This window comes from Onychomys torridus, chromosome 7 (genome assembly GCF_903995425.1).
Source record: "Onychomys torridus chromosome 7, mOncTor1.1, whole genome shotgun sequence".
In the NCBI taxonomy this organism is placed as follows: domain Eukaryota; kingdom Metazoa; phylum Chordata; class Mammalia; order Rodentia; family Cricetidae; genus Onychomys; species Onychomys torridus.
The window spans coordinates 115,606,590-115,630,902 of NC_050449.1; the positions used below are offsets into that span (position 1 = coordinate 115,606,590).

The following is a 24,313-nucleotide window of genomic DNA, read 5'->3' on the forward strand; positions in this document are numbered from 1 at the left end:
TCTGCTAGGCTGAGGCCAGAAAAATACCCATGATTCCTCCAGCCCACAGACCCCCTATGTCCTGTTTTGAGTGGGAAGTTATCAGCAATTCTCCAGGAATACATGGAACCAGAACAGACACACAGCCTAAACAGAGGCATGACTCGGGCTGTGTGGGGCACATAATACCTGCTGCTGCTTCTAACTTAGAAGGTCAGAGTGCCAACTGTTCTCCACCTACCTGCAGCTCAGAGCTTGAGGTCACCAGCAACACTACCTTCTTGAGCTATGTGGGACTAATGCTTGAGTGACACCCAGAACACAACACTTGCCTCCAGCTACTCAAACCACATCAGCTTTCTACATGCACAAGTGAAAGACACTTGTTGAGCCAGAGAGATCCAGAGTGAGAAGGCAGAGAGCCACATGGGCAGGCAGTGTTCTCAATAGCAGCAAAAACTGCTAAGAGTGCTGAGATTTTCCAAAGAACAGGAGTTCTATTGCCTCAGGAAAGCAGGGCAGAATTCAGAGGCTGACTTACTGTAAACAGGACAAAGTACTTCTGGTTGTTCTCGCCGACACAGTTGTTGACCCAAGGACAGTGGTGGTCCATCTTGCGAATGCACCGTTTACAAACACTGAAATGACCATAATTCAGACTTTCAGAAGGAATTATCACCATAAACAGTTTGAAAACAACCATCACACAAGTAACAGACCCGCAGGTACTGGGTGACCTAGAGGAGAGCATCGGAGCCGTGGCTCCAGCTCCACACCTCTGAGCAGCAGAGCAGTTGCACTGAGCTTATGCTGTAAGATGTCTGGAAGGTAGAGCCAGGATCTCCAGGGTCAAGTCATTCCCCACAAGGGGTCAGAAGCTTCCAAGGCATCTGCACACATTAACAGGCTAGAACTGGCTCAGGCAAGAGGCTGTCTGAAGCCTTATGAAACTTAGATGGGTTTCCTGAGAAGGCCAAGTAAGAGGAGTCTGGAAAATGTTACTGTAGGACAGGACATGGGGCTAGGGGTTAGTAGTTCTAGAAGCTCTAGCAAGCACTAGCAGAGATGGAGTATACTTTTTCAAGCTGTAGGAACTATAGTAGCTTGGCAGACTTGGGTCTGCTAGGCTACCTTAGTCACCTTGGTGGGTTCCTATCAGTTTGCCTCAGATGAGCAGTGGTTTCATACTGCTCTATGCTGCTCTTGTTCTTCCCCATCACTCCAAGGGCTTCTCATGACACAGGCATGCTGCCAACAAGCAATGCTCAGAAATGCTAGCCTGTTCCATGATCTCCAGGATAGGCAAGAGAAGGAGGTTCTGCACGGATGCAGAAGGAACAGTCAGGACTAGCGACTCTGCCACTTGTCTGTCTGCTCTGCCTCTTCTGTTACCAGCTCTAAAATACACATGAAAACACATGTGAATTATGTACATAATACAATGGTTAACACTTTTTGGCCCCCTCACTTCCAAAACAAGGTTTCTCTGTGTGTCCTGGAACTTGCTCATAGACCAGGCTGGCCTCAAACTCAGATCCACCTGCCTTTGCTTCCCGAGTGCTGAGATTAAGATTGTGTGCCACCACGCCCAGCCTTCCTACACACAGTTTTAAAGCAGACAAATAGTGCAGAGTGGTTTGCTCACAGTGCCCCAGGGCTCTGCTCCCCATGGATAGAGTCACTCACCACATCCTATTTCTTATCTTATGGGCATGTCTTCCCCATACAGTGAGCTCTAGGGCCCTCAATGCTCTGTTCATCTGAGGAACAAACTCCTGAGAGTGTCCACTCCTTGCCTAGGCTCTAGAGCAGGTCCTTTTCCACCCCACTTATTTCTAGGGAGGCTTTCAAGTGCATGCTCGAGTCAGTGAGGGCTCCATTACAGAGAGACACCAAGTGGCCTCTGGGCTCTGCAGGCTACGGAGGTTTTAAACAAGTTCTCAAAGCAAACTGTCCTTCACACTATGAAGAGACTAGAGTGGAAGAACAGGAGGCTGGGTTTCACAAGGGGCTAAGGCGTGCTGGGCAACCAGAGTAGACAAACACATGCTTGAGAGAGCAGGGCAAGTGACTACAGTCCTTGAGGGTTGCATAAGTGTGTGGGTCCCAAATGCTTCCTGTTTTCAGGGATATGAAGTGCCCAGCAGTGTTTCTCTTCTCCTTGGGCCAGAACCCGTCACACAGGGAAGGCAGGGCTCTAGGGCCCAGGGCTGTAGAGACTGAGGTAAAGCAACAGTCAAGTCACTGACTACACCAAATGCCTACATGGAGGTATTTTCTGGTGCTGTGACTTCTAGATTCCCCTCACTCCTATCTTTTGTCCACTGTTTTTAAAACCAGTGCACTCAAACCTTAGGAGACATTTACAAGTTCTTTGGCTTATATGCATGAACACATCTGCTCTTGGGCTGTGCTCCATCTCCAGGAGGCATAAGGACATCTTTGGTGTGTGGCCTTTAAGCAGCTAGCATATGTTCTCTTACCTATCCTGGGTTCTGGACCAGCATTAGAGACATATGTCTCACAGGAACTATTTCTCTCCTTGCAGCACTACGTATCACACTGTCTTAAGTATCCCTGCCCTGCCAGGGTAGAGAGACTCTGGGCTTAGGGCTATTTCTAGCCCACCACTATAAGCTAGAGTTGAGCCCAAGGCTTAGCCTGGCTGGGTCTGAGCATGAAGGCTATAGCTCAGACAAGATAAGCAGACCTAGAAAATGGGTGGAACCACAATGGAGTAGGGTAAGAGGCCTAGGGAGCCAAGGTTTCATATACAGGTCTTCATTACATACCTCACTGACAAAATTGTAGGCAAACTAATAGCATCTTACACTCTAGCCTAAAACAGTTCTGAAGAGACGGTGCAGCCAAATTAAGAACAGAACAGAGATCTGAGTGCCAATCTCCATTTTGTGTGTGGTGAAGAAACAGGCCCTCCAAATAAATCTGGACCCTCATCCTGTCCCTCAGGTGAACACCAGGTCACATGAAGATGTGCTTGGTGACAGTGAAGGTTAGAAGACTAAGCAAGAGGAATCTGTCAGGGTTCTAGGCAGCTGATGAGGGCTCAGCCTCAGTGTGTATGTTGAAGGGTGGTACAGGGAGCACAGGGTGTGAGGCCCAACCAAGGCTAGGCTTTGCTTCCCCGGGGAACCTATCATGTAAGCTCAAGGCCTTGGCTCTATATTAACATAAACCCATACAGGTCTCTACAGGCTTCCCTGGTCCTTACAAATGGGAAGACTAACAGAATGAAAGCAGCCTGGGGTTATAGGGCTTCTCCTGGAAGGAAAGGCCCATCTACAGATGTAGGGCTAGAAGGCATACTGTAGATCAGTGGTCCTCAACCTGAAGGTTGCTACCCCTTGGAGGGGGTATCAAACGACCTTCTCACAGGGGTTGCATGTCAGATATCATGCATATCAGATATTTGCATTAAGATTCATAACTAGCAAAATTACAGTTATAAAATAGCAATGAAAATAATTTCATGGTTGGGTGTCACTACAACATGAGGAACTGTATTAAAGGGTTGCAGTGTTAGGAAGGGTGAGAACCACTGCTCTAGATGGAAGGTTTGTGTGTGGCTAAATCCCCACCAGAGTTCTGGAAATGGAGACAATATCAACCTCTACAGATTCCAGAAATAGGTCCATGAGTGGACCTCTACCCGAGGACAACACACACACAGCTCTCTCTAACCAGGACCAGGTAAACACCTCTGGGCAAACAGACCATCAAAAAACCCAATGTGTATCATGTTTTAGGAGCCCTGCTTATTTAACCAGGGCTCTGCGACAGCCTGGGCCACCATGCACCACCACAAAACAGCAGCTGGCAGCACACATTTTTGGGGGCAGACACAGGCAATTCAGCACCCTCACTAGTTTACTCTGAATCAGCAGCTCTTGCTTTGTACGAACTATCAACTAGCACTTGGATGCGCACTTTGGATCACTTTGGCGGGGAGGTGAAGAGGTGTGGTAGCCGTATTAAAGAAAACACCAGGTGCTGGGCCATATCGAAGAAAGAGAAAGGTGGCATGAAAGCTGTTTCCTAACAAAGTTAATCCTCTGGTTTCTGGCCCAGCCTTTAGAATCTGTGTATATCTCTAACCCCTACACGTGGTTCCATTCACTAGGAGCTTTCACTTATTGCTGGCCACTCACAGCTATTTACATTAAATCCTCACAATGAGGAAGGAACCACCCCTGTTTACAGAGGAGAAAAGTGTGCCCTATTAGAGAAGAAGACTTGGCCTGAGAATTGCACTGACTTCTCCAGCTTCAAGGTCAGGCTTCCAGGGTGGCAGAAGGTAATAAATGCCATCTCATCTCAAGCACAAGGAGCAAACTTCAACAGACCTCAAAGGCAAGTTAACCCAAGACAGGAGTCCTCAGTAAAAGCAATGTTTCTCAGTCAAACACTTACACAGCTGCCACTGTGTGAATCACTTTCAAGCTGGAGTTCTAGGTAAAGTCAGAGCCCCACAAGGACTGAGAGCCAGAACGGGCAGGATCCAGACCTGTCTCAAGTATCCACTTGCTGTGTGACCTTAACGCAGTCACTTGATACCACAAGGCTAGCTTCCCCATCTGGGGCATCACCTATCCAATAGTACCTATCTCCAGGGGTAGCCATGAAAATGGAAATGAGATTGGTGATGAGGAGAGAGGGTAGACAGAGCAGGGACTGCAGGGCTGACTAACATCTGGATGACAGAGACAGAATATTTCATAAGGCTGCACAGAAAAGACTTTTTCAGCCACTCAGTGATCTCTTGTCTATGCATAATCTCTCTACCTGCAGTGTCTCAGGCTAGCAAAGCTCATTCCTCCAAACCCTCCTCCAAACACACAGCATGTTTTTGTAAATGTCATTGGAGGTCTCTGTAATTTGCCATTTATAGGTCCCCTGTAATGAAAAAATGCAATTTTGAACAAGATACCTTCTCACAAGGAGACTCAAAGAACCTTGATACAATCAGAACACCTATAGTAGCTCAGAGGGAAAAGAGACTTCGGTTTGAGAGCTGTTCTCCCCCCCCCCCCCCCCCAGAGCTGAGGACCAAACCCAGGGCCTTGTGCTTGCTAGGCAAGCGCTCTACCACTGAGCTAAATCCCCAGCCCCGAGAGCTGTTCTTGTCACAAGCTCTGCAAGTGATGCTTCAAGGAAAGCCTGAGAGATGCGTTTGTCTCAAGTACTGTACGCTCACAGGTTTGCCCAAGCTGTGAGATTGATTATCAGGAAATCAGGAGTCCCTCCACCTTACAAACACTGAAACAGAGGTTGCATCAGGCATCCCTCACCCAGTCAAATGCCTTTCCCACCCAAGTGGTCACTCCTTGCCTGGGTGGGACACTTAGAAGTCCCGGTGATGGCTGGGTGCTGAGGAGAGAGCACGGTACCTGCAGTGGTGGGCCCGATCTGGCTTGATGCTGCAGCACTTGGGGCACTTGTACACCACCTGCCCAGGCTTCAGTTGAAGGCTCTCGATGAACTCTTTAGTGGCATTTCCTTTGGGCACTGCCCCCTAAGAGAAGAGGGAAGGCATCAGCGTCAGCTGTCACTGTAGTGGAGGCAATCACGTCAAAGCCTACACACACAGGCTCTGTGTTCCAAATCAGGTCAATACAAAGAATTTTCCCAAGGAATTGCTGTTGTATGATATTTTGTTTGTATTCTGACAAATAAAGCTTGCCTGGATATCAGAGGGCAGAGCCAGCCACTAGTTAACCATAGAGGCCAGGCAGTGGTGTCACACACCTTTAATCCCTAGTTGGGAGGAGGAAGCAGGAATTCAAGGCCACTCTGGGCTACAAGAGATTGAACCAATCTAAAAGAGAAACAGAGCCAGGTGGTGGTGGCTTACACCTTTAATCCCAGCACTTGGGAGGTGGAGACAGGAATATAAGGCAGGTGGAGACAGAATTTCAGCCCATTCAGTTTGAGGATTGGTAGAAACAGGATCTTCCATTTGGTCTGAGGATTCGTAGAGGTATGAAGTTTCTGGTGGCTGGTTGCTCTGCTTCTCTGATCTTTTTGCTTTGTCTTCCTAAGTGCTGAGTGATTACAAACAAAGTATCATCCAACAAATTGCTACTAGGTCACACTGACCCCATGATTAATTTCTTACTTTCATTTGTTAACACTGTTTGTGTTGATCTATTCTTCCCCACCTGGGAATATCACAGTAATAGTTTGGCTCACTGACTATGATTTCTGGGAAGAGCACTGACTTTGGGAGAGTCCATTGGTGAGTGTCATATCCCACAGCTCACCTCTCCCATGCCAAAATGTGGTGCTTGACACTCACTGAGGTCTGTTTTGCATTATTATTATTATTATTATTATTATTATTATTATTATTATTATTTTGGAACTGAGGATTGAACCCAGGGTCTTGAGCTAAATCCCCAACCCCCCTATTATTATTATTATTATTATTATTATTATTATTATTATTAATTTATTTTTAACCTGTGTGACTATTCTGAAGAGCCATGGCCCTTGGTTATCTAATATGTTATTTCATGCTGGTAATACACACATACTTGGTACTCTGGTTCTAGAGTCTGTTTGGACACATCTGGACAGAAGGACCAACTTGAACAGGGTCTCAATAGCCAGTGCCACCAAGTACCTACCTGGAACTAAGCCCTGGGCTCACCACTCATCACTATAGACTCAGTCTCCAGGACTCACATGTTTTTCCTCCCATGTGTCCACCTCCTGCTTACTTCCCCAACAGGTGCAGGAGTTTGTGTGCTGTAGAAGTGACTGTGTTAAGAGATCAGAGGAAGCCAGTCAGTGGTGGTACACACCTTTAATCCCAGCACTTGGGAAGCAGAGGCAAGTGCATCTCCAAGTTCAAGGCCAGCCTGGTCTACAGAGTGAGTTCCAAGACAGCCAGGGCTGCCCAGAGAAACCCTGTCTCGAAAAATCCAGAGAGAGAGAGAAAGAAGAGAGGGTATCAGAGGAAGCAGCAGCCAATAACTAATAACCAGAGGACAGAAGCTTTAAGACACTAAAGTCTGCTGGCTGAAATGGAAGAGCATGCTCCAGGTAGAACCATGGGAAAGCAGGAACTGCAGAGCCCATGCCAGGCCACAGGCTGGGAGGGGGCTTCTTTCTAGGTGGCCTGGTGAGCCAGATAAGAAAATGGATGGACAGAGTGATGGTTCACCAAGTGGAAGGGAAGCTCAGTCACTAGACAAAGCAGATGGAGCAGAATGAGCATCAGCTGTGGTCGGGCAATGGCAGAGAGAGAAGAGACACCAACACGGGGTGAACTTTCAGGTGCTGGGAACACAGATCTAGAAGAAAACAGCAGTTAGTGGCACAGACAGGGTACTACCTAGGCCTGCTTTAAGCCTAAGTTCCACACTTGACACTGGTGTAGCAACCCAAGTGCCACACTGTGCCTCTGCTTTCTAACCATGAGCCAGGACCCACTTATCCAGTACCAGGAAGGAAGGTGGGGGCTGTAGCACACAGCAAGTTCATGGGAGGCACTTGGATGTACTTTCCACAGCTGAGTGCTCAGGATATGATCACTCACATTTGGAGTCCAGTACTGCACCAAAGCTGTGGAGTGCCACAGTATGCCCAGACTCTAAGCAGCTCTGCTGTGCAAAGACAGCAAGGTGCAAAACAAAGCCTGGACACCTCTGCTGTACAACAACTTCAATAGGGAGTTGAATGTGGAGAGAAGGTGGAGGAGAGGGCTTCACACAGAGGACCACCTTCCCCCACCCCCTAAGGCTGACAACCTTCAACAGGCCAGTGAGGCAGAAGGGACAAGAACTGATTGTCAGAATCTACCCTATGAAAAAAGTTTAGGAAGGGAATGCCACTTAAGAAATGCCAAGATGCATACAAGCTGTAGTTTGCTTTTGTCAAGGAGATATTTCACAGGGAACAGACTGCAGCTAAAGTAACTGCAGATACCGGCTAAGCAATAGCTCTACACTGCAAATAGAGGCTACGATAGGAGCTGTAGGATACACAGACACGGTGCAGTGAGGCAGGCTAGGGAGTACCTAGGGAAGGCAGCAGCCCCCAGAATTTGCTGTAAACTTTAGAGACCCCACACAGGGCTGCCAGAGGAAGCCCCTTTGTGAGGGTAACAGGAGTCTCATGTAAATATTCTCATTATTGCTTATTAGTCAGCTGGTAATTATAGCTTTCCTGAAAGTGTGCCTCTCTAGTGTGCTTCCAGTTACATAAACCTCCCAGAAGACTAGTTCCCATCAGGGCAAGATCCCACCTGCCCAGCCACCTGAGCCAGTCCCAGCCCAGGACCAGCTGCTGGCCCCTGGTGAGGATCCTGTAATGTAAGTGCCACCCCAGAATTGGCTATTCCACACTTGCCTGCTTCAATCTAAGGCCTGGAAGCTGTTCCTACCTCATGGTGAGGAATTCTATGTTTTGTGGAGTGCAGTCCTTGACTGGTGCAGGGCTTGGGTAGGAACTCAGTGCCTGAGACACTCTTTCCACTCTCATCCTTACCCACCTCATGGGAATGTCCTGAAGCTGCAGATTGCTGCAGATCCCTAGAGCCTGCATATTCAAACACACTGAACTTTCTTTTCATTTCTAAAGTGATAAATACTTCTTTATGGTTTTTAAAAAGGAAATACAGATAAGAAAAGGGAAAAGGAAAAACCTGATTTGATCACCCAAGAGGAGTATTACCTACACTGTGAAGCATATATATATATATAATGAATCTTAAATGTCTTATAATAAAAAACCCAGAGCCAGATATTGGGGTGAAAGCTGAAAGATCAGAGAAGCAGAACAGCCAGCCACTAGCTTACTTCTACAAAATCCTCAGCCTCAAGGGAGTGAGTTCCTGTTTCCTCATGCCTTATATACATACCTTTCTGTGTCCTGCCATATTACTTCCTGGGATTAAAGGCGTGTGTCACCACTGCTTGGCTCTGTTTCTCTCATGTGGCCCAGTGTGGCCTTGTACTCTCAGAGATCCAGAGTGACAGGATTAAAGGTGTGTGTGCCACCATTGCCTGACCTCTATGTCTAATCTAGTGGCTAGCTCTGTCCTCTGATCCTCAGGCAAGTTTTATTGGGGTACACAATATATTACCACACATATATTACAGTCTTTTCTTTTGGTACACAGTAGGCTGAAAACACTTAAAACCACAGTTGCAAAACATGCATCAGCCTCATCACAAAGTCAGGTAAAACATAGTTGACTCAGTCCACAGGAAGCATAAAGCTGCTGTAAGTTTCCTGCCCTGGGCATGGCATAGCTTTCTATCCTCTTGCTCATTGGTATCCTGGCTGCCACATGTTATCCAGGCTAGAAATCTAGAGGCCACCTCCAGGTCTTCTCAGTTTACTACATCCTGTATCCCCTCTGCTGGTCTACTTCTACCTAAGTCTGAACCCTAAAACTGTCCTCAATCCCATGCTCCCCTCCACATCACTATTAACAGGCTTTCTTGGCCCTGACTGCCTCTGATTATTTCCAGGGCAAACATTCTAAATTGTAAATGGCCACATGATTCCTGGCACAAAGCATTCATTAGCTCCCTGGTGACCATGGATCAGAGTCTGAACTCCTGGGCTGGATACACAGGCCACACCTGACCCTGGCCCCAAACTAGTTCTGGGTCCTTCCTGACACAGTGTTGCCCTGTATACGCCTGGGCTTTTGCACAGGCACTACATACATCTCAAGCTTCTTTTCTGCCCCCAGAACACGTTAGCACCATCTGAAGCCCTCTAGAAAGTTTGGCAGGCAGTATTCAAAGTCCTCTGTACCCATTTCAAAACCATTGGAGCTCCTTCTGTCTTTTTCCTGACAGCCTATAAGTGGGGCATCAGCCATAGCAGGACTCACAGGCAACCTTGATTCCCACAGTCTAAACTGGTATTCTAACACACAACATATAATTACATACTGCATCTCCAACATGACTGTGAATTCCCAAGAAGACAATGTCTTTCAACCTATAGCTTAGAAAACTGCTCAGAGCCTGATATTAGGCCTGCATTCAATATACCCAAGCCAGACAATGATACAACAGACAAGTTATTGAGGCTTATACAGTTCAGGCACAGGCCCAAATGCTTAATGACTGAAAACATTTGGCAGTTAATTCTGACAATAAATCTATGAGGCAGAGACTATGTAATCCCTCATTTTATAGTAGAAGTAAGTGGAGCAGAGTCTCACAACTCCTAAGACAATGTGGTTAAGGGTCAGCAGATTGTAATCCAGGCCCATGCAATAGTCAAGGTACAAGCATATTTATCAGGTAGTTCTAAGAGACTTGGAAAAGCTGTCTTTTTCTTTATTGCTTTGATGCTATCTATCACACTCTACTGCCAATGACTGTAGTATATGAATATGAAGATTAAAACAAACAATGAGGTTTGTTTTAATGTCTACAATAGGGCACACAAAAGGAAAGCAGTGGAGATAAGAAACTCCCAACAAGAGACTGAATTTGAAGAAGAAAGAAGAGGGGGAAGAGAAACAGAGGCAGCACAGGTGGATCTCTATGCATTCAAAACCAGTCTGGTATACAATGTGAGTTCCAGGCCTACCAGGGCTACACAATGAGAGCCTACTGCAAAAGAGGAAAAAAGAAATGGGGCTAGAAAAATGGCGCAGGGGTTAAAAGTACTTGCTGTTCTTGCAGAGGATCTGAGTTCAGCACCCACAAAAGGTGGCTCACACCACCTATTAACTCTAGCTCTGGGGGGAATCCAACACCTCTAGCCTCCACAGGCACTGGCATATACCCACTTAGACATACATATATACATACACATAATTAAAAATAATAAATGCATTTGAAAAGAAAGAATATGTATCATTAATTATTTCAAATGATATCAAGGACTTGGCATTGCTGTCCACTTGCAGCAAGAGGAATGAGAGGTACTGTTGTTATCTCAAGGCTGGTGTTAACATATGCATACCTGTTGGTCTGGAAGAAACGCCCCTCTCACAGCCCCTCTCACAGCTAGCATCTCCAGGAAAAGGGTGGCCACTATCTGTATATAGAGAGTGGAGGTAGGTGACCCACAGGTAGGATCCTTTTCCCCTCTCTGGAGCAAGGAGGGCTTTCTTCTTCTTTTGTAGATTGTTCTACAAAATTTATACACTTACTCTTTAGTGAGTTTCTTTTCTAAAACTCTTAACAAGGAAAACTATAACTATCTAAACTTTAACTATAACTATCTAATCTTCAACCTGTAGAGGCAGGTGTGAAGAGCCCCTTGACACAAAGAGGACGTTGAACTCCACAGTGACCCTGGATGACCCCACCCAGCTAAGGGAACACACCAGAATAACATCTCCACAAAGGAATACCAGGTAAATTAAATTGAGCCCCAATGTTTCCATGGATGACTTGGACAGTGGAAACTAAAAGTAGTCTGAGACAGTCACAGAGGTTGGTTTATAGCAGTGTTCACAGGGTAGGACTTGAAGGGGGACACTGGCAGGCAGATAGATTAATTTCCTTCCTTAGTAGTGTGGTCAAATTAAGCAGATTTGTATGACAACTTTCCTCAGCTCTCAGATTTGAAATAATTCATGAGGTTAATAAATGATTAGGCACAAGGAAAGGAGAGGCAGAAAAGAGTCAACCACAAGGAGTCATGCAATTGTAGCAACTGTGCAATGTGTGGCTTTGAACTTTCTGGCAGTGGGAACTGTGCCTCAGAGTTCAGTGTCTTCTGGGAAAGACTCTTGCCAAGACAAGTGTGGTTGTGGATTTATCAAAAGGCATCTTCTGAGGCCAGGACAATATGGCGCCATCCCTGAAGTGGCCTTTGCAATCCGGAAAAGGCATAGTGCCCCTTTGAAGGCAGCTGAACAGGCAGTGGATTGATGACTTCTGATGTGCAGTGGAACAGAAGCTGAAACAGTTATTCTTGAAGAGTAACTAAGCTCACACCTCTCAATAGTAGACTGGCATTTAATAGAGGGATGTGGAGAAGAATGGGATGCCAAGATGAAGCCACACACACACAGCCAAGAAGAATAGACAGCTGAATTCAAAAAACATCAACAATTTCCAGAATTTAAAATCCTCAATCATGACATGACACTAGTGGAATTCAGGTGTTTCTGGTACATGGACTGCTCTCACCAAATGTGAGGTCGAACTGTTGACCTTGTGTACATCCTAGTTCACAAATGAGTCTGTCAGATACGCTAAGCCTATAGGCTGAAGATGATGCCTCAACACTGTGGATAAACCTCAGGTGATTGTCCAGGCAGCTGGCTATTTCTGTCAACTCACTTTTGTGTGTGTGTGTGTGTGGGGGGGGGAAGCTGCTTGCATGCACTTCCTATTTTTATTTTTGTTAGGTAATATTTCCTTCTTGGGTCTCTAAGGGAGTTGAAGATTAGACAGTTAAAGTTTAGATAGTTATAGTTTTCCTTGTTAAGAATTTTAGAAAAGAAACTCACTAAAGAGTAAGTGTATTAATTTGAAAGACGTTATAAGATCTGTTAGTAATGTAAGTTAGGATAGAAAGTGAATCAGGTACATTTTGGACTTACCAAAATAGGATAGACAATGGAATTATATTCTCTGAATTTGTCAAATGCAAATGGACTAGACATCGTTTAGGTATTTATTGCTTGTATATATGGTATATAGTTATTATACTTTTGTATATAGTTTTTCTTATATTAGTTACAACTTTTTTCCTTTTTATTAAAATAGAAAAGGAGAAATATGGTGATATTTTATTTGTACTGAAATGTGATTTTATTTGTATGTTAATAAATAAATACTTGTATGGGGGTCAGAGCTAATAGCAAGCCATAGCAGAAGCCAGGCGGTGGTGGCACACACCTTTAATCCCAATCACATGACAGGCAGATCTCGATACAGCCAGCATGGAGACACATGCCTTTAATCTCAATACCAACCATAGAAGACCTGGAGGTCTATATAGACAGGCAGTGACGAGGAAGTCATGTGGTTGGGTTTACAACCAATGAGAAAGCAGAATAGAAAGTCAATAAAAAGACAGATACACAGGAAGCAGAGCTCTTTCTGAGGGGAAGGATGGCAATGGCAGTGAAGGGTAAGAAAGGTTTTAGCTACTGCTCTGACTTCTTGGGCTTTTAACTTTGCATTTGGCTCTGTGTTTCTTATTTAATAAGACTGTTACATCTACAAAAGATACTGTCCCAGAATGCAGAACCAGAATGTATCTGGAGCTGGAAAGGAAGTAGTGGAGAAAGCAAGGTGGTGGGGACATAGGAAGGACTCCAAGATAGGAGGAGTTCCTAAGTCCAGGCTATCTTCAAGGGTGCCTCCTTTAGAAACCATAGGCATAATGGCAACTTCTTCACATAACTTGCTTGTGCTCCAGAACCTGCTTGGGCCCAATCACATATATACCACTTCCATTTGATAATTGACTACTGCTGTGCAGTCCTACTTTATAACTTAGTGGGTCAGAGAATACCCAGCTCATGATAGGCAACTCAGGTTGCATGATAACCTGGTAGCTGACTTAGGGTTTCCACTGCTGTGAAGAGACACCATGACCATGACAACTCTTATTGTTGGGGTGGCTTGCTTACAGTTCAGAGGTTCAGTTCATTATCATGGTGGGACATGGCAGTATGTGGGCAGACATGGTACTGGAGAAGTAGCTGAGAGTCCTACATCTTACAGGCAATAGGAAGTGGTCTGAGACACTGGGTGGTATCTTCAGCATATATGAAACCTCAAAGCCTGCCTCCACAATGACACTCTTCCTTCAACAAGGCCATATATACCTACTCCAACAAAGCCATACCTCCTAACAGTGCCACTTCCTTTGGGGGGCGTTTTCTTTCAAACTACCACACTCACTGTCAAACATTCAGTTTCCACTAAGGCCCAATAGGCCAAGAGCTGTCTCTCAAAGGGAGAATAGTTGTCTATAGATGATAGTAGAGCCTCACTCCAAAATCCCAAAGGTCTCTTCTGTGCAATATGTGGCTTTGAACTTCCTAGCAGCAGGGGCTGTGCCTCAGTTTTCAGTGTCTTCTCTGGGAAAGACACTGTTGCAGAATGCAGAACCAGGATGTATCTGGAGCTGGAAAGGAAGTGTTGGATTCACTGCCAAAGGCTCCAAAAAACACATCCCTATCTACCACTGCCACTTCAATTACTGTATATGGACCATATAGCCCATAAGGTAGAGCAGTTTGCATAGCAGCCTTTCTCCTATTCCAGGCCCTACTCAAAGCGAGCAACTGTCTGAGTCACTTAGTATATGGACTGGAGTAACACACCAAAAAGGAGAATGTGCTGTCTCCAGAATCATATAGTCACAATGAAAGTTGCACTTCTTTCTTGGTTGTAGGAGGGGCCAGGTGCAATAAATTATCCTTCACCCTAGAAGGAATATCTCTATGTGCTCTGTACCACCAGATTCCTAGAAATTTCACTGATGTAGAAGGCCCTTGAATTTCTGGTTGGATTTATTCCTTATCCTCTGATGTTCATATGTGTTACCAACAAGTCCAAAGTGGTTGCTACCTCCTGCTTACTTGGTCCAATCAGCATGTCCTCAATACTTTGGGCCAGTGTGATATTTTGTGGGAAAAACAGATGTTGGAGCTCCCTTTGAACTAGGTTATGACACAGGGATAGAAAGTTAACAACCTTTGAGGTAAAACTGCAAAGGGATATTGATGGTCTGGCCAACTGAAAGTCAATTGCTTCTGGTGGTTGTGGTGATATTTTGTGTGTGCTCTAACAAATAAAACTTGCCCAAAGATCAGAGGGCAAAGCCAGCCATTAGTTAGCCATAGAGGCCAGGCAGTGGTGGCATACACCTTTAATCCCAGCACTTGGGATCTCATACCTTCGCTCCCAGTACTTGGGAGGCACACATGCCTTTAATCCCAGTAGTAGGGAGGTGGAGACAGGAAGTGATATGGCTGGGTGGAGAGAGGAATATAAGGCAGGAGGAGACAGGAACTCAGGTTCTTTCAGGCTGAGGATTTTGTAGAAGTAAGAACTAATGGTTGGCTATTGTGCTTCTCTGATCTTTCAGCTTTCACCCTGATATCTGATTGTGGGTTATTATTAAGATCAATTAGGATTCATGCTACAGGGGGTCTTTACAGACAGGTACTGAGAAGAAGGCATTGCTAGATCAAAAGCTGCATATCACACACCAGAAGATGTTTTAACTGGCTCAAGTGAGGACACCATGATAAGGTAAAAAGGTCAATTATTAAATCTACTTTTAAAAAGGAACTACTCAGCTGGGCGGTGGTGGCACACGCCTTTAAACCTAGCACTCGGGAGGCAGAGCCAGGAGGATCTCTGTGAGTTCGAGGCCAGCCTCCATTCCCAAGTGAGTTCCAGGAAAGGCACAAAGCTACACAGAGAAACCCTGTCTCAAAAAAACAAAAACAAAAACAAAAACAAACAAAAAAAAAGGAACTACTTATTTTACATAGGATAATAGGATAAGTAATGAATTTTTTTTTTTTGTCTGAGTTTATCAAATGTTACTGGACTGGATATTGTTAATATATATAATGGAGTTTTTAATCTGAATCTGTCAAATGTTAATGGACTAGACATCGTTAATGTAATTCTTGACTGTATATATTGTATATACTTATTGGATAGTTTTTCTTGTATTAGTTATAAGCTTTTTTAAAAATTTAGGCAAAAAAGGGGGAAATGTGGTGGTATCGTGTTCGCCAAAATATTGTGCACCCTAATAAACTTATCTGGGGTCAGAGTACAGAACAGCCACAATATTAAACATAGAGGATAGGCAGTGGTAGCACACGCCTTTAATCCTAGCATTCCAGAGGCAGAAATTTGTCTGGATCTCTGTGAGTTCAAGGCCACAAGGATACAGCCAGGCATAGTGACACACGCCTTTAATCCCAAGAAGTGAGCCTTTAATCCCAGGAAGCGATGACAGAAAGCAGAAAGGTATATAACATGTGAGGACCAGAAACTAGAAGCATTTGGCTGATTAAGCATTCAGGCTTTGAGCAGCATAGTTCAGCTGAGATTCATTCTGGATGAGGACACAGAGGTTTCCAGTCTGAGGAAATAGAATCAGCTGAGAAACTGGCAAGGTGAGGTAGCTGTGGCTTGTTTTGCTTCTCTGATCTTCCAGCATTCACCCCAATAATTGGCCTCAGGTTTGATTTTATTAATAAGTACCTTTAAGATTCATGCTACAACACCACATGGTTGTGGTACATCAGCTGCAGTCAAAATCACTACTTGATTAAGTTGGTGATAGTCAACTACTGTTCTCCATAATCTATCTGTCTTTTGCACAGGCCAAATAGGAGAGTTAAAAGATGATGTGGCAGGAACCACCACTCCTGTATCTTTCATGTCCTTGATGGTGGCACTACTTTCTGCAATTCCTCCAGAGATATAATACTGGTTTTGGTTCACTATTTTCCTTGCAACTCCAATGGATTCCGTTTGGCTTTTTCAACCATAATTGCTCTCACCCCACAGGTAAGAGAACCAACATGGGAATTCTGCCAACTTTAGTATATCTATCCCAATGATACACTCTGGACCTGGGGAAATAACCACAGGATGAGTTCCTGTGGAATCATTCCAGATTTCCAGAACATAGAAAAGTGCTGTGGGTGACATCACACAACCTTAGAGTGGGAAAGAACAGCACACAGCATGGTCTGTTCTCACCACACACCTCCACCCAGAGTCTGAGTGAGGCGTCCATGTGCCTCTTGGTCCAGCTGTCCTCTCTCTGTTGAAAGACCTATTTTTTCCCCAATTTCAAATGGTACCAATTTTGCTTTTCATATACTTGGAAGTAATTTCTCTCTTCCCTTTGCTGTGTGGACCCAACTATTGCTGTGCTAGAGTCAACAACTAACTGATAAATGGCCCAGAAAGCCATCCTGGCTGTAATGCTCTAGTGTTACATCTGGAGTGAAAAGGTACAAGTTGGAAAGATACAGTAATTATCTGGTGGTAGACCGTGATACCTTTTCTCCTGCCTCCCTTTCTCTACCTTCCCCGCCACCCCTTTCAGTGCTAACCAAAATGACATATAATGCAAATGCTGTTTATAAAATCAGGGTATAAACTATTCACCAAAAATTATGGACAATATGAATTCTTGAGATATAAAATATTATCTCCTTTCCATTAGGAAACTTCCCAGAACACACCGTGACTCCATGCTAGAAACAGACTCCATTTGCTGACTAACAAGAAGCCCCTAGCTGATCTGTGTTTGACCTGAGATCTGGACTCCAGACTATGCTTCCTAGGAGCTAGCATGCCCTGGTGGTACCTTGCAGGCCTTACTTCTACAGCTGCACTTCACTGTTTTACACAGGGGTTTTCATAAGTCATCACATGCTTCAGACAGAAGCATGAAGATTCTGTGATGGGGCTTGTTTTGAAATGTTTGCCTCACTCATGGTAGTTCTAGGACAGATTCTTCATTTATATCTATGGAGAGCTTCTTGGTACTCAGGACTGTGGCTCTTGCCTACTGTGATGGTTAATTTTAAGTGCCACAGTCTAGAATCACCTAGAAGACAGTCTTAATTTGGGACTGTCTATATCCTGTTGACCTCTGAACACGTCTGAGGGATGGGAGAGATAACTTTTGATTACATTAGTTGATGTGGAAAGACCTACTCCAAGGCAGACAGCATCACTCATTCCCTGGGTTTACGTCTTGAACTGGGTAAGAGTGGAGAAAGTAAGCTTGGCACAACATACATGCATTTGTCTAATGTTCTCTGCCTCTGACTGTCTACTGTATTGACTTCCCTGCTATACTGGGCTGTAACCTGAACTTTAAACTCTTCCCCAAGTTGCTTTTGTCAGGGCATTTTATCACAGCAATAGGAAAGAAACCTATGACTGCTACCTAGGATTGGAAGCTAGGTCACACAACAAGGTAAAATTCAGAAAAAAATTCTTCTGCAGGGCTGCCTGAATAGGTCCCCCGAGAAGCTTCCGTTCAGTAAGGAGGAAAGCACAGGTTTCTGACGGCAAGTCTATCTTCCGCCCTCGGATCCTGACTGGCTCACCTAACGTCTCTGCTTGTACCTAATCTATGGCAGTTTTGCCACAGAGAAGCTTTGTTTGGCCTCCTAAATCTGATCCTTACCATCCTTTCTCCTGCAACAAGTGGCACTAGCATCCATAGTCATTCCTGCCCAAGCTGAAGGTTTCCTTTGTGATCAATCTCCGTTTGTCAGCTTTTCTCAGCCCTGGGTCAGTTCAAGGGGCCCAGGGGCATTTTCAAGTGTGTCAAGACCTAGAGCTCTGCCCCAAGACTGAGTAGAGTGGAACCCCTGAGGGCAAGGGACAGGCACCAGTACTTTAAAAAATCTCTCTAAGGAATTCTTACTGTGTAGTCAGACTTAAGAATGAATCAGTGGCTTAAATAAGCTCCAAATCCAACAGCTTTTCTGCTTCTACCAAGATCCAAGTCAGTGCCATGTCTTCTCTAAACCATTGCCAATGCCCTAGTCTCCTTCTGCAGCTCCCACCTGAGCCTGACTACGAACACAATGCCATTATACCTATCTCACCTACAAGGTCTGGCATGATCCTGTCTTGTGGCCCTTTTCACTCTCCCTGTTCACATGCTTTAGTCTCATACTCCATGCTCAAGTCTCTGCACCTCTTTTCTCTTCTGCCTGAATCTACATGCAAATCTTCTTATGCCCTGGCTTGAAGCTTCATGCTATTCAAGTCAGCTCCGATGGCATCACCATGGAGAGGGGACTATCCTGGCCTAATAGGGTGCCCCTTTAAAGCCCAGCACACCCTCCTGTTGCTGTTCTGCTGTCCTTACAGCAATTAGCAATTACAGCCATCACCTCATTTATCACTGGAATATGAAGTTCCAGAGGGGTTCTGTCTGCCTTTTTCTCAGTGGTACCTGCTGCTCATGAAGCAGTCTTTTGCAGGGCTGGCACCCAGTCAACACAAATGTTCATCCACTCATCAGTGCCCAGCAGGGCCCTGCACATTATTGCTACAGCCATCCTTGTCCAGTGATACTCTGGTCTTGTCACTCTTTAGTTAAGAATTCTTTTTTTTTTGGTTTTTCAAGACAGGGTTTCTCTGTGTAGCTTTGCGCCTTTCCTGGAACTCACCTGGTAGCCCAGGCTGGCCTCGAACTCACAGAGATCCGCCTGGCTCTGCCTCCCGAGTGCTGGGATTAAAGGCATGAGCCACCACTGCCCGGCTAGTTAAGAATTCTTATAGCCAAAGTTAGTGGTACACACACTCTTAGCAATTGAGAGGCAGAGGCAGGTGGACCTCTGTGAGTTTGAGACCAGCCTGGTCTACACAGTGAGTTCTAGAGCTACATAGTGAGAACCTATCTCGAAAAAAAAAAAAAAATTTCTTGGGGCTCTAAACTCGTTCCTGTCCTATGTTTCTTCTTTCATAACCACACAGACACCAAAGATAAATCCATATCCCCAGTGGTCTTCCCAACCCAACAACCAAATGCTTAAAGGAACCACTGCCTGTTTTTCTGCACAGGAGGCTCCCCCGACCCTCTACTCTTCACTTCTCACCACCAACCTGTGATTGACTGACACCCTTCCTTGTCCACAGAAAGCTACACTTCCTCTGCCAGGGTTGTCCTCACCTGTCTTTTCAATAGAGGCATCTTGACATGAGAGCTGGTATTGAACTGTGAGCTGAGCAGAAGAATGTAATTTCCTCCATTATCTCCAACAGCAAGGGCATCACACAAATTTCTGAATAAATCCTTAGTTTTCTTAAGCTTTTTTTATACCCTCGTGTATGGGGCACTTTCAAGAACCTAAGGGCTTCACCTCCTCAGCTGGTGATTGTTCTACTCTCCTGTAGGTAAGTAACATCAGCACCAGTCCACAGGTCCCAGGATACAAAGCCTCAGGTGGTTCTATCTGGACCAGCCACACAGGTAACTGAGCCAGGAGGAAACTGCCTTTCCTTGGGAGGGACTAACAATCTACCTTCAAGAAGGGAACTGACTCAGGCCTGTGGTCTGTGCTTTGCTTTTCTGGGGCTAACAGAAACTGTGTGGCCATTAGCAGAATTTTCTCTTTTTTAATTTAATGGCTACCACCCACATACCAAAACAGTTAATCCACAGGAGGGCTTTTACCCATGTGGTTGTTTCCCATACAACACAATGAAAAGTCAGAAGGGTTTAACATCAGGGTATAAAAACATTCAGGGGCCTTTGCCTCACTTGATATATTTATCTAAGTCACTAAATGGGACAACTTTTACCCACAGATACCCAGAGGTGTCTGCTGTAGTGCCAAACAGGCCTGGACAGCTTTTCAGGAAAAAAAGAATCTTTTTTTTCCCCCTGACAAGGTGTCTCATTATGTAGCCCTGGCTGGCCTCGAACTCACAGGCATCTACCTGCCTCTGCCTCCTTGGGACTAAGGGTGTGTGCCACCCTACTCAACTGAGAAAAAGAGGACTCTTGTGCAAGCTAAGTGAAGGCTAAATTCATGCAGGTCCTGAAACTGGATGTGGCTGTAACATCAAGCCAGCCCAACTCAGTCCTCTTTTTTCTTCACGTTCCCCTAGAATGTTTTCTGCTATGACCATCTGGCCCAGTCTCTAAGGTTATCTGATTGCATCCTCCAAACAGAGGCTGGGTTTCCCTCCCTTGACACAACAGGCTCAACAAATATATACAGCAATGTGTAGACAGTGCCATTCAACCTACCCCATATTGCTTTAATACAGGTACTGGCCCCTCTTCCCTGGTCAGAGTCCCAAAAATCCTAACAAGAGGCAGCTCACTTTTCCATCCAGCCCTGGCTGTCTTTTTTTCACATTCCCAAGGTCTATGGGGAGCATGCAGGTTATGGCCATGCCAGGGGCCAGAAGGATAGAATGTGGGCTGGTCAAAACAAGCCCAGACATACTCACGGGGTCCGTCAGCATGGCCCGGCAGTGTGAGGCCAGGGCCAAGAAGGCCAGCAGGTTGAACACAATTCCGTTGATGATGCTGTACACGTAGTCTCGGGATGGAATCAGCATGACAAAGAGGACTACAAACTCCGCATAGAGGACCAGAAACCAGGTGACAATGGCACAGGCAATGCCACAGCCATCACGGATAAACCACATGGTTCCCGCAGGACCAGGGAAGGGAGGTGGGGCACACTTCTCTGGCTGGAGGTATTCTGGTTTCCGCTCAATGTCTCGGAAGTGATGGGTGGGGATAAGCATCATAAGCTATTCTGTCCATACTGGCATCTGAAAGGAAAGGAAGCAGAAATATGGTGTTATCTTAGCAATAAGAAGACTTCACAAGTGAATCACAGTGTGTATGTGCAGATTTTGCACAAACACTGCCTGAGCACCTTGTTCACTTAAGGGTTGTCCTCCCTGTCCCTGCCACTGTAAAGCAAGAACACCTTCCCTAAACCTTCATATGGAAGGTGAGAATGAAGAGACCTGACAGGGCAATGCCTTGCCCAAGGGCAGACAGATCAGACAGCAATACAGGCTGCTGGAGGTGGGACGAGAGCCCAAGTCTCCTTGGCTAGGAGGGCACCGCTGTGCAAATAGTCCATTAAATTAAATCTGGGACAGCAAACGCTGGGGAAATCACTTGTCAAACAGACGAGCACTAATCTGAAATGGCTTGCTTTTTCCTAGGACAAGAGCTCTGCTCTCTGTGAGTGATGGGGCAAAGAGTAGAGATGTTGGACAGTGTATTCATGGTTCCTATTACAAGACACTATTTCCTCCCCTGTAAAGCACTGCCCCTGCCAGGGTTGTTGGCTCCAGAGCTAGAGGGTTTTGGGGAGGGGCTCATATTGAACATTCTACATAGCTTACTGGCCACCCACAAGTATTCTCTTGGTAAGACATACTTTCCATTGGAAAAGTGATGGGTAAGCAACTTTCTTTCTAAGAGCTACAATACTGATCTCTGGAGATGCAATAACTAACTGGGGGATGAAACAGAACAAAGTATAAGTATAAAGTATAGGCATGAAAATGCTGTAAGGAAACCCACTACTTGTATTACTGTTTTGTTTTTTTGAGACAGGGTTTCTCTGTGTAATAGCCCTGGCTGTTCTGAAACTTGCTTTGTAAACCAGGTTGGTCTTGAATTCAGAGATTCACCTGCCTCTGCCTCCAGAATGCTGGGATTAAAGGCATGTGCCACCATGCCTGGCTAAATAATAATAATAATTATTATTATTTTTAAAGAGAAGTAACTAAGAATCAATGTTGCATGCCTATCCATCCACAATGGACAACAGGACAGAGAGAGTGGACCTCCTCTGTTCATCTCAGCTGCTAACTTGTTGCAGCACCAACCAGAATTCTCAGTGAGAAGTCCATTCTCCAATATAGAAACCATGGAAAACAACACATGGTACAGGTGGTAGGCAGGCAAGTAACAGCTCAGCCTTTGGAGAGTAAAGTCACTCTACAGTAGAAGAAATGACCCTGGCCCCATGAGCCTCTGGGCTTTCAATGGCTCTGTTACCCTATCCTTAACTCTTTCTAATTCTCCTTCTTTCCTTATTAGAAAGAACATCTGGATGGAACAGAGCATGGCCATGAAAGTCTGGGAAAGCTAAGGGTGGAGTGAAATGTTGCTCAGGCTGATCATGCACATAGTCCAGCTCTGCTCCAAATGTAGCACAAGATTAAAGACAGATGGGCAGCTAAGTATGAACCATGTGCCTGTCTAAAGGAACATCAGAGTAACAAATTAGAGTGACTGTCCTACAGCAGGTTTTACACAGTGCTGGGGAACAACGTTGTGACACACACAGAATAAGTAACTTTCTCAGGCAGAATCACACAATGGCTCTTGGTCATCAACCAGGATTTTCTAGCAGAGCAAATCTTATGTTTGCTCTCCGGAGGAAAATGACACTTCAGTGCTGCCTGAACAACATAACAGCATTAAAAGATTAAATTCACCTTCTGAAGCACTGAACAGACACTAGGAAACTGCAGACCAAGAATGTCTGGGAACTGACCTGTGCCCAGTAAATTCTAAAACCCTGAATTCCATTCAACTACAACCCAAATCCAATAAACAGCCAATATGGCACAAGGAGTCAAAAGGCCAATAGAAGAGAAGTACTCTCCAGGGGCAGGCATTCTTCCATTGAGTGGATTTGCATGTTTATCACCTGTGCTCTAGTTACATTTAAACTCACTCCTACAGATTTCCTCTAGTGGCTTCAGCATTAATGATGGAGAGCTGCCCGGCTAAGGTGTGAGCTGTATCAACATGCGAGTCTTAAGTATTTACTCTGAGTCTTTACAGAAAAGTTGCTGAACCCTAAGTGTCAACCACTAAGTAAGAAACAGACCATCATGACTCAGGTTCCTCCACAATAGAGATGGTCAGTTACAAAACATTCCAACTCCCTGATAGAACATCCTCCTGTCATCTCTGCTAGTACTCCAATTATCACAAGGGTTGTAGTTTTTATAAATGGGAGACCACTAAAAATAAACTTCCAGTGACACAGGTGGTTAACTTCATTCTGCCCTTCAGGAGGTGTTCATTCTCAGTTGTATATGTAACAATGGTGTCAAAGACACTAAGGTTTTGCACATTGTTTTACTAAGGAATAGGCCCTTCTACACAAGCAAAGTTCCCCAAGCAACTGGGGCTTCTTCCCCCGGCCTTTTTTTTTGGGGGGGGGGCAAGGGTGGAGGATTGAGACAGGGTCTTGCTATGTAGCCTTGGAACTAGCCTGAAACTCAGAGATTCGCCTGCCTCTGGTTAAAAAGCATGTACCACCATGCCTGGCTAACTAGGACTTCTTTCAAAGCAGAAACACCTGTCAATCAATTGGATGGTTAGTGGAAACCATAAAAAAAATTTAAGAGAGAAAAGAAACAGAGAGGAGATCAAGTGCACACTAGAAGGGAACACTGCTCCTGCCTCAGCACAATATCCCAAGAGTGCATGCAAGGTTCCCTAACACCTGGCCTCTCCAGAGTAATGGAAATAGCTCTAATAGCCCTCCCTTGAACTAGCCAATTGAACTGTGGCAATCCTCCTGCTTCTGCCTCAGAGGGACTCAATGTGAAAAAAGGTGTATGTGTTCCCTTCAGCTTCCTCCAATAACAAGGCAGATGAAGACCCTTCTTTCTTATTTCGATTAACCTTACAGCTCAACAGCAGCTCTGACAAGGACTTACCTCCCCTCACTTGTCCTTGCTTCTAAGGAGTCTGGCAAAGCTGGGTGCTCAGTCTAGGGGAGACCCAGGAGGTGCACCCCCAACACCATTCCTTGCAGGCCAGCCATATCTTCAGAGGAACTGTCTCTGCTAGGGTC

At 45.2% G+C, this 24,313-nt stretch overlaps 1 protein-coding gene across 3 annotated transcripts in view; it reads right to left on the bottom strand.

Annotated features, from left to right (window-relative positions):
- The window catches only part of Zdhhc3 (zinc finger DHHC-type palmitoyltransferase 3), a 49,993-nt gene that overhangs the window by 14,686 nt on the left and 10,994 nt on the right, over nucleotides 1-24,313 (bottom strand). For all 3 annotated transcript variants that reach the window (XM_036191991.1, XM_036191992.1, XM_036191993.1), the window contains exons 2-4: nucleotides 20,916-21,245; nucleotides 5,388-5,512; nucleotides 521-617 (exon numbers count right to left, since the gene is read on the bottom strand). In XM_036191991.1, the coding sequence (XP_036047884.1) occupies nucleotides 521-617; nucleotides 5,388-5,512; nucleotides 20,916-21,221 (528 nt within the window). In that variant the 5' untranslated portion in view covers nucleotides 21,222-21,245. The remainder of the gene's footprint in view (nucleotides 1-520; nucleotides 618-5,387; nucleotides 5,513-20,915; nucleotides 21,246-24,313) is intronic.